This window comes from Sander vitreus, chromosome 10 (assembly GCF_031162955.1).
Source record: "Sander vitreus isolate 19-12246 chromosome 10, sanVit1, whole genome shotgun sequence".
NCBI lineage: Eukaryota > Metazoa > Chordata > Actinopteri > Perciformes > Percidae > Sander > Sander vitreus.
Genome location: NC_135864.1, coordinates 32,314,143 through 32,326,992, shown reverse-complemented (window position 1 = coordinate 32,326,992; position 12,850 = coordinate 32,314,143). Strand labels below are relative to the sequence as shown.

General features: G+C 42.5%; 1 protein-coding gene across 2 annotated transcripts in view; it reads right to left on the bottom strand.

The window, feature by feature from the left end:
* Window positions 1–111: 111 nt before the first annotated feature.
* ppp3cb (protein phosphatase 3, catalytic subunit, beta isozyme) overlaps window positions 112–12,850 on the bottom strand; it is a 57,392-nt gene continuing 44,653 nt past the window's right edge. For both annotated transcript variants that reach the window (XM_078261170.1, XM_078261171.1), the window contains exons 12-13: window positions 11,837–11,934; window positions 112–2,440 (exon numbers count right to left, since the gene is read on the bottom strand). In XM_078261170.1, coding sequence (XP_078117296.1) covers window positions 2,262–2,440; window positions 11,837–11,934 — 277 coding nt within the window. In that variant the 3' untranslated portion in view covers window positions 112–2,261. The remainder of the gene's footprint in view (window positions 2,441–11,836; window positions 11,935–12,850) is intronic.

Sequence of the window (12,850 nt, the reverse complement as noted above, 5' to 3'; positions counted from 1 at the left end):
AGTGCCAGGGAGGCAGCACTGAGCCACCGTTGCGCCAACATCTGCTGTGTGTGTGTGTGTGTGTGTGTGTGTGTGTGTGTGTCCATACGACACAAATGAACGAAAACGAAATAAAGGTTCGGTATCCATACCAAAGGTTCATGCATATTTTATTCAAGAGTAAAAAAGTGGATCGTCCCATGGGGCATGCTTACAGTGTTAGTGACTGGGGAGTCGAGAGAGAGAGAGAGAGAGAGAGAGAGAGAGAGAGAGAGAGAGAGAACCGTGGCACATTTTCTATGGCACAGGGTCTCCCGGGGGAGTTCACCTCTCCCAAAGAAGCACAAGATCAACCGAGGAGCAACGCAACATGAAGAGCAACCAGCAGATAGAGAGAGAGAGAGCTTAAATATTAAGAATGTCCATAATAAATAGAATCATAATAATCATAGAATCATAAATATCATCAAATAACAAGAGGAATCATCAAGAATTATGATCAGAGAGAGTACACTTTTTTCCTTTAAATTGCAACAAACCAGCTCTTCTGTTAAAATGTGTCTTGCTGCTTTTTGCTTGAAACATTTTCAAAATTTTAACCATGCAATCATGCTTTTGGCTGCCTGAATGCCTGTGCCTCTGTATATTCTGTAGGTATGGTCAGTCATCAATGCTAGTTTAATATTAGTTTTTATCGTTATTCATATTTATCGTTAAAAACAACTCCTGTACACCGACAAAGAAGAGAGGAGAGAACGTGGACTTGACACTTTGAATAGAAGTGTACTGTCATTCTGTACAGCGTCGAAAGAAACACAAAAACACAGGTCGCGAAAAAAGGGAGAAAAAAAAAAAAAGTGAAAAAAACTGAATATAACACAGAAATAATACAAAAAAATAAATTAAATTAACATTATGTACAAAATAAAGTATTCATTATTCCTCAGTTCATTTATAATAGCCAGAAAAAGAAAAAGAAAAAACCTCTACCATAGTGAAACACAGAGCACAAATATAATCTTCACATTATTATCAAAGAACTTAACTCTGCATGCACTGATGCGTTAATATAAATGCTTTACAAAGAACCTTTTCTTGTTGTTTTGGCTGCTTCCTTAACCAGAAGAGTCTGTTTCCTCTGTGAAATATTATGTCCTGCTTTTTAGGCCGGGGATTCCCAGCTATCACTGCTGTTTGACAGCAGACAGCAACACAGGGAAGAAAGCAGGATGTAGAAAGAGAATGAATAGAGTATGACTTCACATTTAAACTCCCACTGGCTCCCTCACATACACAAAGCATTCTACGTCCGCTATACTGCATCTTGCATCTTGTGACCGTATGCATCACATTTGCAATAAAACCCTATTTACACGCAACATGTGGGGAGAAACACTCGCTTCACATCTGATCCAGACCCGAGAGCTTACTGGTGGGGGGCGGGGGGAGACCTCCACTTGACTTCAAGTGGAGAATAGGTATACAGTGTAGTGCTACAAAAGCAAACGGGAATCTCCTCTGGAGAAGAAAAGGACAGCGAGGGCTCAGATTAGACTGCAGATGAGATTATCTCCACATATCTCTTGGCAACAGATACCACACCACACATCAAACATTTTCTCGCTGTTGCCCGGGCGAGGCGAGTTCAGCTCGTGTTTGCAAACGAAAACACACTTTCAAATATAACTGCACGGACATTTATATGTCGAAGCATGTGCACGCACGCAGGCAGGCAAATCCACAACTCTATAAAATCAACCTATCGCTATCGAAGTTTGCTTCCCCTTCCTGTTTTAGGATGCAAACAGGAAAGATAACCCAACACCCCCCCCCCACCGACACAACACACACCACCGACACAGCCACGTCATGCTGACACTGTCAACCCACTGGTCATCCAACATACACGGTGAACAGCAGCTCCTCCTGTTTTGCATGAGGAGTGTTTTTGTAGTTTCTTTCCGGTTGTTGTGCAAGTACATGGGAGTTGTAGTTCTCTATATAGGGCCGATCAGTTCAGTATAGAGAATCAGCCTTTGGTGGTAAAGTCCGGGTACGCTCATGCCTTTACATACAGCTGACGGGGAATGGGGTAGGTAATCGTGTGTGTGTGTGTGTGTGTGTGTGTGAGATACTGTGTGTGTGTGTTCTGTGTGTGTGTGTGTGTGTGTGTTTTACATGTGTTTATATGCCTATGTACACGTATCTATAAATATGGTACCATATCAGAGTTGTTGTAACTGTGGGTATGTGTCTGGGCACGTAGTAGGAGTGTTTGTCCATCACTGTATATTGCTGTTGCTGTCGGCCCCATTGGGCTCTCCCATGTTCATGCGGCCCATTGACAGGCCCACGCTGTTGACGCCGTCGCGTCGCGGAGGCATCCTCTCGTTGATCCGATCCAGACCTTTAGCCTCCTCGAAGCTGCTGATCCGATGCTGCGGAGAGAAGCCTCGGATGGCTGCGGACACAGGCACACACACACACACACACACACACACACACGCACACACACACGCACACACACACGCACGCACGCACGGATGCAGGCCCGCAGGCAGGCACACACAGGCACACGCACACACACACACACACACACACACACACACACACACACACACACAAGCCACAAAAACATACATACAGGCAGACAGAGTTAATATTTAACAAGACATTAAGTAGAATCTTGTGTATCCAAACCCCATGGGAACTTTGAAGGTAATATTCAGAGCACTGAAATGGATTGAAGATTCCAAACCAAATTTTATTCATTTATGAAGGGCATTTCAATAGTTTGGACCCTGATTGTGATCCTTTAGCAGAGGAGCATTTTGGGTTTGGATGAACAAGGTTCTGTCATTTATGCTACAGACAATATCTACACACATCAACAAGTGTTGATCTATTGTCTGAATGCTGAGCTAGGAGGACTTTGACCTCCTGTCTCACGGTGAACGTGACATTGATCCTAGATCAGTAGTCTGAGACTTGTGGTGGATAAGACATTATGAGACACAGAGTATGGAACACAGCACAGCTGCACAGAAGCGGTCGTTCAGAAGTCCTTAAAGCACGTTTCGCCCCTGTGAAGAGGTTTTGACAGTCAGCCATTTGTTTTGGAGGTCACCACCTTCCTATTACATTTTGTAAACCAGGACAAGGACAAAGGCTACGTTCACACCGCAAGTCTTAATGCCTAATTCAGATTTTTTTGCTCAGAGCCGATTTTTTGTTTGGCTGTTCACATTACCTTTTAAAACGTGGCCTATATCAGATTCCAGTGTGAACTGTTTGCGGTTTTGAAATGACCCACATGCGCAAAAGAACATTAACAATGACATCAGACGCAGCACACTGTTGCACTAAAGTTAGGGAGGTGATGGAGGAAGTCAGCATTTTCGCTTTTATTTCAAAATGTTTGTATAATGGCAGCCGTAACATTAATGAGCAGGTGCTGAGGAGGAGAAGAATGAAGAGAAAGAGAGACAAACTGGCTATTTTGGCCTTTTGTGGGGTTATGGCTGCAAATTCACTATAGAGGTCTGTGTGACTGGGCGACCGATTTGCACGTCAGGACCGCTACGTGCTCATGCTCCACCTCATCGACGGTGCGGGCGAGACAGGCCGGTGGTGCGCCCGACCCCGAGGGACCGGGATCCCACCTCAGGCGGCGCGCGCCGGCCCTCACTTTCATTGCGCCACGGGGCGACCCTCTGACTCGGGCGCGCGTTGTAAAATTATTACAAAACTGTTATCGAAGAGATTAGAATTAATTCTTCCAAAATTAATACATTTAGATCAAACTGGATTCATTAAAGGCCGTCACTCATCTGATAATACTAGACGACTGTTAAACATCATACATTATCTGAACCAGGAAAAAACACCTTCATTATTAATATCTCTCGATGCTGAGAAGGCGTTTGACTACTTAGAATGGGATTTTCTTTTTTTAGTACTAGATACATTTAAATTAGGCTACAATTTCATTGAATGGATTAAAGCATTATATGACACTCCAAATGCAACTGTCTGTACTAACAATGTGGAATCCCCCCCAGTGCACTTAGGAAGAGGTACCAGGCAAGGCTGCCCTCTCTCCCTTCCCTCTTATTATTTATTGCTTTAGAACCGTTTGCTGAGATGATCAGAATTAATCCTATGATAAAGGGAGTGACCGCAGGCACACAACATCACAAAATTTCTCTTTATGCCGATGATACTTTATTATTTGTTACTGAACCTATGTCAACTTTGTGCCATGTTATGGCAGATATTCAAACATTTTCTAAGACTTCAGGGTATAAGGTTAACTTACACAAATCAATTGCTTGCCCTCTTAACATTCCAAATGAGGAAAATGTTAAGAGAGAATGCCCCGTCTCTTGGTCAGTATATGGTTTTAAATATCTTGGAGTACAAGTGACACCCACTTTGGATAAACTATTCAAGGGAAACTATAACCCTTTGCTGGAGGAATGCAAAAAGAAACTTCAGACTTGGTCTGCTCTCCCACTGTCTCTTGGTCTATTGGGAAAATGAATGTCATTAAAATGAGTATACTCCCTAAGTTTATTTATGCTTTTAATATGTTGCCATGTTATACCACCTTTTCTTTTTTTAAGTTAATTAATAGATGTTTAACAAAATGTATATGGAACAACAAGACCGCAAGGATTAAGCTGTCCACTTTAACAAAATCATGTTTAAAAGGGGGGTTAGGACTTTCACATTTTTTATGGTACTACTGGGCTTGCCAAGTTAGAAATATTATAAGTTGGAAGTTGGGAACTAGTTCTCTTTGGGTAGCACTGGAATCACTAACATGCTATCCATTGGAGATCACAACAATACTTTATGTTAACAAACTGCAGTCCCTGATGAATGTAGAGGGGTTCTCCCCTTTACAAGCCACATTGAAAGCTTGGCAGGCCTGTAATAGGTATCTGAACACAGAAGGTCATATAAGCAGAAACTCTCCTATTGCATTTAATCTCTCAAACTGACTTTCGAAATTGGTCACTTCATGATTTGAAAACTTTTTCAGATATGTTTGATGAAGACTCTGAGTCCGTTAAATCCTTTACTGCTATTTGTGCAGAATATCAAATTCCTAGAACAAATTTCTTTAAATACTTGCAGGTTCGTCACATCATTGTATCTTTATATAAAAAGGGAAAACTTAGATTCTACCCCACTGAGCTGGAACAATTCATTATTTCTGCTACTTCGCTTAAGTGTAAGATATACACTTACACTGTATAGAATTTTGTCTGAAAGTTCCCAGACTTCTTTTTCTTCTTTGAGAACAAATTGGGAATTAGAGCTTAAAAAGAAGTTTAGTGAAAAAGAATGGCTAATTCTGTGTACGGAATTGACCTCACCTTTAACTATAAACATTAAAGTTAAGGAAACTAATTATAAATTTCTGTATAAATACTATATAACTCCAGTGAAACTTAATAAGTTTGACCATATAAATTCTCCTATGTGTAGGAAATGTGGAACTGAATTAGGAACATTCATGCATTTATTTTGGTATTGTAAAGCTGTTTATTCCTTTTGGGAGAAGATTCATAAAGCAATTCAAGATATGTGTAACTGTACTTTTGAGTTATGCCCTATCAGTGAGTTATGCCCTATGTTATATTTGTTGAATTATGATGTGGAAAATAAGTTTCCCTATACACGAAAATGTGTGTTTACAATGTTTTCCTACTTTGCCAAAAAATGTATACTTACTACATGGATTTCCTAGTCAGGACCCACATTGGATCAATGGCTGGAGCAGATAATAGACTTGTTACCCATTGAACAAATTACAAGTAAACGGCATTCAAGATTGCAAGATTTCTTATCCACATGGTACTGAATTATATTGTGCTTATAGTCTTTATTATATATAAAGACTATAAAATGATGAATTCACATTGAATAATGGATAACCCACAGACTGTGGTAGCGTAGGATTTTTATTTTTATTTTTTTGTATGTGGTTGTGTTTTGGAGTATGTCTTGTATGTCTTGTATGTTTAGTGTTTAGTTTTTGTGTGTTAAATTGTGAATAAAAAAATAAATAAAAAAATCTCCTTGGTCCGTGTTTCAAGACAGGTCAGGTGGGTTGCCGACATTGCCTTTTTTACGTTACCAATCCCCACCCTGGTGACGCGACGCGGTTGGGGCGCACTGAGGACAGTCCGCCCAGGTTGACAGCTGCACTGGGAGCAGGGGGCCCCGCCCCTCCCCTCCCCGCGGAGAGAGAGGGCGCAGCAAGGGTTATTGAGGTAAAAGTCGCATCAAATCCGCCTTGGTTGTTCACACTGCGGCCGCATTGAAAAAAATCAGATCTGGGTCTGATTCAGGACAACATATGGAAGTGGCCTGAATCTGATTTGAAAAAATCTGATTTGGGCCACTTTTGCCTGCAGTCTGGACGTAGTCAAAAGTCCAGTGTCCTGTTTTCCACGTGTCAGGTTGATTCTTTTGAACTTAATGTCTAAGGCTATGTTCAGACTGCAGGCAAAAGTGGCCCAAATCAGATTTTTTTTTTTGGGGTCAAATGACCAAGTCAGACTTCTTCAGAAGTAGTGTGAATACTCAAATCTTGCCCAGATCATATTTTTTCAAATCAGATTTAGACCACTTCCATATATGGTCTTGAATCAGACCCAGGTCTGATTTCGTTTTCAATGCGGTCGCAGTGTGAACAACCGAGGCGGATTTGATGCGACTTCCACGTCAATCTACATCGACATTTGTCACATATATGCGCCGGTGGGAGTTAGCCCTAGACACAGACAGTAACATTAAAAACTTGACTAGGCCTACAACATGGAGAACAGTGATGGAGCAAGTCAATGGAGGGAGAGTGAGGTGTTAGACCTAATTAGTGTACGGGGATCTACTTCAATTAAATCAAAACTAGAAGGATCATACCGTAACCGCTGCGTCTTTGAAAAAAATAGACACACAGAACTCTATAGTGAATTTGCAGCCATAACCCCACAAAAGGCCAAAATAGTCCATTTGTCTCTCTTTCGCTTCATTCCTCTCCTCCTCAGCACCTGCTCATTAATGTTACGGCTGCCATTACACAAACATTTTGAAATAAAAGCGAAAATGCTTACTTCCTCCATAACCTCCCTAACTTTAGTGCAACAGCGTACTGCGTCTGATGTCATTTGCACATGCGGGTCAGTTCGAAACCGCAAACAGTTCACACTGGAATCTGATATAGGCCACGTTTTAAAAGGTCATGTCAACAGCCAAACAAAAAATCTGAATTAAGCATTAAAACTTGCAGTGTGAACGTAGTTCATCATATTTGTAGTTTGGTTAGATTTTTAGCAAATTTGTCTTTTTATTTGTTATTTAATGAGCTTTGTCTCAACTCCTCTTCCTCAGCGAGTTTAATGAATAACGTGCTGGTGCACTCAAACGATTCCTTAAAGGGGAACTCCGCCGATTCTACACATGCAGGTCAGTTTATCATGTCATCAAGGTTATCTTGGTATGGGCACTACAAATGTTTAAAGGAATAGTTCAACAATTTAGGAAATACACTTATTTGCAGAGAGTTAGATAAGTCTCTTATGTCTGTATGGTTAAGGTGAAGCAAGCGCCGGCATGCCGTCAGCTTAGCTTAGCCTCAAGACTGGAAACAGGGACACAGCTAGCCTGGCCTAAAGTCCACCTACAAGCACCTCTGAAGCTCACAAATTAACACATTGGCCCAATCCCAAAGTGAGCCCTGAGGACTAAGGACTGAAGACTCACAGACTTAATTGATCTCAGGTGCTCAGTGAGTGAGTGTGTGAGGCCACATGGGCTCAGATAGGTATAAATGGGATTGGGACAGCACTTCACGAGATCACGTTACCTTGGCGACATTTAATAACAAAGATGTTGCTGACACTTGCCGGTTTGGGAATTTTCATTTTAAGTTTGTTGCTTTCCACACGGCCGAGGCCCAGGAGACGGCTGCCTGATTCCAAATTTTTTCAAACTCTTGTTTTACAAGCTGGACAACAGGTTGGCCTGTGTTTCGTGGTCGTGTGTCGTGCTGTTGTTTACCTTTGTAAGTTCCGGATTTCCCTATGGTCTCCACGGTAAACGTCACAACGCTTTGAATTGTGGGTAACTCCCTTTGGTGAAGTCTGCATCGACTCACGGAAAGGGCTCGGCAAGTGTGAACTCAAACCCTCACGCCCTTTGAAATTCGACATTGGGACAACCCTAAGCCCCGAGAACGCGCACCAAAGTCCGTGAGTCTGTGAGTCCGGACTTTGGGATTGGGCCTTTGTATCACGTTTGTTTGATCCATAAAAAAGTCGTGGTTTTACAAAGTTACATGCTGGAACTTTTTCTTGGCACAGTGATTTCCCGTAAAACCACAACCCTCCATCTTTACATGTGTTTGACAGCTCTTTTTGGAGCCGGACCCAAACTAGGGCTTTAAAGTCAGGAAATGCCTAGCTCTATTGCTTTAGTCTCCTTTGAGTACCCCAATTTATGGAAGGGCAATAACAAATCGCAGGGGTGCCTCTTTAAATTAGACTCAAAGTGGACCACATAACTAGCCTGGGAAAACCTTGACGAACTTCTGGCAAATTTGAGATTTGCTCTGCAAGTCCGTCTGGCCAAGAGCCCATTCAAGCCCATTTCCAATTTTTTCAAATCGAGGCACCAACCACAACCGTTGAGGCGGGCTTTACACCAATCACAACCGTTGAGGTGGGCTTTACACCAATCACAACCGTTGAGGCGGGCTTTACACCAACCACAACCGTTGAGGCGGGCTTTACACCAATCACAACCGTTGAGGCGGGCTTTACACCAATCACAACCGTTGAGGCGGGCTTTACACCAATCACAACCGTTGAGGTGGGCTTTACAAGATGACGATAGCGCAGCGACGGCGAGCATCTTTTTGTTTACATTCAACTTGACGGCCACCAAAGCGCAGCAACCCGTTGATGCCGCTGTCGCTGCTACGTCACCCGGATAGTTGGTCTGATTGGTTGAAGGACTATCCAATTGCGCCCAGAGGCATTTGAGCGGCGTCCGTTGGTGACGCCCCTTTGGAAATGGGCTGCGAATGAACCTTGCCCAGACCCACTCTCAGTTACAACTGAGAAGGGTCTGGTGTCAACCAGGCTACCACATAAAAGCAGATACAGAAGAATTAGGGGTACCACTTATAATGGCATTTGTCATCCGAATTAATTTCACCGAAATGAATAAAAGATGAAGCTTTGACATGAGCAGTCTCTGTGTCTCAGGTGCTCCTGTGCTGATGAGGACTCTGAGCAGAGATCACTGCCGCTTTTGAACAACAGCTACTGTCACGTTACCTTTGCATACATGCAGCTACTCACATATATGCTACTGCTATAAGCAGACACCTAACACCCAGCTACAAATAACATTACACAACCGAAAAACATAACACAAGAGCTAACCCATAATTCATTTTGCTTAAACAAATTATGGACTGTAGTTCAGGACAGTACAAAAGGTACAAACGCAAAAGACTGTGTGTGACGAGTAATAACAAAGCTTGTCTACACAGTATACGTATATTACACTAACACAAATACCATGATCACAACCTGTCCAGTATCACGGAAGAACCTGGCAGAGAAGTGTGTGTGCAGTATGTGTTGGATCTGAATAGGATGTTAATACATGTTTGTGTTGGGAGAGAAGGTTTAGTGGCGTTTCCTGTTTCCCAAGAGAAGGAAAGAGAAATGTGTGTTGATGTTTTTTTGTGTTGTGTGTTTTAATGTGGTGGCTTCAGCGTGCAACGCTTCTAGGCTTTTTTGTGAGCGCTGATGTGGTTAGAAGAGCTCAGTGCATCGTGGGTAAAGAAAATCTATGACCTTATGAACATGGGTGGCTGAGAGCGCAGTCATGCTGCACACACACGCCCATGAGCGCACACACACACACACACACACACACACACACACACACGCACACAGTGAAATGAGTGGGATTTTACCTTCATCGTCCTTAACTGTCTCGATGGCTTCAATGGCCTCAATGGTAGCTGAAGGATGGGCAAAGAGAAAAGGAGAAGAGAAAAAAAGGACAGGAAGAGAGAGAAGATGACAGAGTCCGGGAGAGAAAAGATGAAGTACAAAGAAAGAAAGAGGAAAAAGAGAAGAAAGGAAGTGAAGGCTGAAACATGCTTCTGTGCAGTTGCGCGTAAATGTAAATGCAATCGTGTCACAAGGGCGACCGGGCCTCACAAAAGGGCCTTCAAATCTCAGTTAAATGTTGTCAAAATAACGCTGGCTACTCGGATTGGGCCAACACCAAAGAAATTAAAAACATATTTAACCACAAAAGAAAGTACACAGAAAATAAAACAGATCAAAGTGTAACCTGCATTGAGATATATTGCTAAAAACATTTGTATGATAAGGGACGGCATGATGCCATTGGGGCTAAGGCTATGTTTACTCCTTGAGTCCAGGGGCGTAGCTAAAATTTCTGGACCCTGTATATAGGCATTATGTATGGGCGCCATCCCGCATTTACGGCTATTCATTATATTATCTTTGTGGGTGTTTTCGAGGCCCTAAAACGTAGACATTTAGAAACACTGCTGCCACATTTTTGGCCTTGTAGTCTGGATGGGCACAAACAGAGACCTTTGGAAACGCTGCACGTCATTTTTATTGGTTAGATAGGTGTTCATCAGGGGCGGTCTGGGGGGGGCAACAGTGGCCAGTGCCCACATAATATTAAGTCTTGATCCCCCTCTGGCTCGCCTAACTGTGACAAATATTTTCATACATTTTTAACCTCACCATTATCCCCAAAGAGGGGATACTGTTCATGTGCAGTGATAAATAAAATGTAGGTTAATACTGTGTTTGAATGAGTATTCTTGTGTTTATTGTTATATGTGTATTGTTAGTCTTTTGTAGAACCAAATCTATGGAGGGTTGTTGGTTGGTATGTAACACTTGTGCTTAATATAGTTGGTACTCCTAAAATCACATGTGGCCCCAGCCTGGCCCCTCCATTTGAAATGGTCTCGAACCGCCACTGGCTTATAATCTTTCAGTAACAGTTCCACCTCGTCGTCGGTCCAACCAAATAAATCCCTGGTCTTACTTTTTCGCCATGATTTTTAACCGCAGAGCGAATGGTCATGTGATGTGCGTTTCTCCCTCCCCACATTTCCTGTCTGCCTCTCGACTTATCATCATGAATTGGTAGCAAAAATGCCCCTAACATTCTGGGTTTGGAAAATGCAACATAGTCCCCTGTTGTACACATTTAAGTTATGTTTAATTGTGATAACAGAAAAGATACATGATAAAGTGGGCACGCGTGACTCAGAGACATGTTTCAGGTTTTAGTCATGTGAGGCCCTCAGAGCAGCAGTGAGACCATGGCAGGTTCAGATGGCACCTGGTGTTAGCAGTAGCTGGTGTTAGCTCACACATACACTTTGGCTGTCTGTCCTTTCTCTCATTCTCTAACTCTCTTTCTATGTCACATAGGCTCTCTCTTACACACACACACACACACACAACCAGCAGGCTGTTAGTATCCTCAGTGGCAGTGAGGTGAGGTGGAGAGAGTGAGCGAGTCAGTGAGGCAGAGAGGATGAAAGGAGAACAGCAGAGAAGGAGAATAGGAAAGAGAGCAGGAAGGATCCGGAGGATGGTCCAAGGCAGATATTTAAACTGTGTCTGTGTGTACTCGGGTGTGTCTTAGTTCTGTTTCTGTTTGTGTGTCCAGGGTTCTCGTTTGAGAGTGTGTTTTGTGTGTGTGTGTGTTTGTGTGTGTGCGTGTGTGTGTGTGTGTGTGTGTGTGTGTGCGTGTGTTAAACACTCACCGCTCTGCAAGGTCTGTTTGCCCCCAGACAGCACTCCGCTGGGCAGCATGCCCGTAGGGGTCAGTCCCTTCAGAGTCAACACGTTCTCACTCTCCTCCCTGAGAGACAGACAGAGACAGTGTGTGTGTGTGTGTGTGTGTGTGTGTGTGTGTGTGTGTGTGTGTGTGTGTGTGTGTGTGACAGATGTGTTTGGATAAAAAGAGAAACATTACAGATAATTACACACTTCCCCTTATTGTGCACCTGCAAACACAGAAAAACATGCTTGTGGATTGAAATACTGAATGTTAAAAGTGACGATCTGGTGACTTGTTTTTTTGGGGGGTTTTCTTTATTAGATAGTATAGACCACAGGTGGGCCGTCAGGACCAGCAAGGCCTTCTCTGCTGGCCAAAAGATTTCTCAGAATCAGAAAATTAGATGTTTATAATTATTTATATATACTAATATATATATATATATATATACATTTCTAAAATATATATATTTATTAATTTGTATTTTACAAAGTCCGTTCATACTAGTCAATTACCGTCATTTCATTGCTACTCTCTAATAAAAGAAAGGTGGATATACTTTTTCTTCAAATGATGAGCAGCTTTTGGTAAGGTTAATGGATTTTTCAGCATTTTAGTAAAATGGTTTTACTAGCTATTACTGCCTGCTTTAGAAAGTTGCTGCCGGTGTTAAAGATTTGAGCGAGTGTGGCCGCTGTGCCCTTGTGTGTGCGTGGTGGCGTGTGTGTTGTTGAGCCCCAGCAGCTTGGCTGAAATTTGTGTGGAAGCCTGTTGATCACTGATTGTCTTATTTGTGTTTTTGTTTGCTTTGTGGTCGTCGTATAGAGTAAATGTGACCGGTTGCTGTGGGTTTCTTTCTTTAATAACATTCATTTTGACTATATGTGATGCAGCGAAAGTGATGGCTTCAGTCACTGTGTATTCATGTCTCTGCAGTAGTGTATTGAAACTCTCTAGGTGTTGAGCCTTGTGTTAAATCACTTTATTCCACAAGATA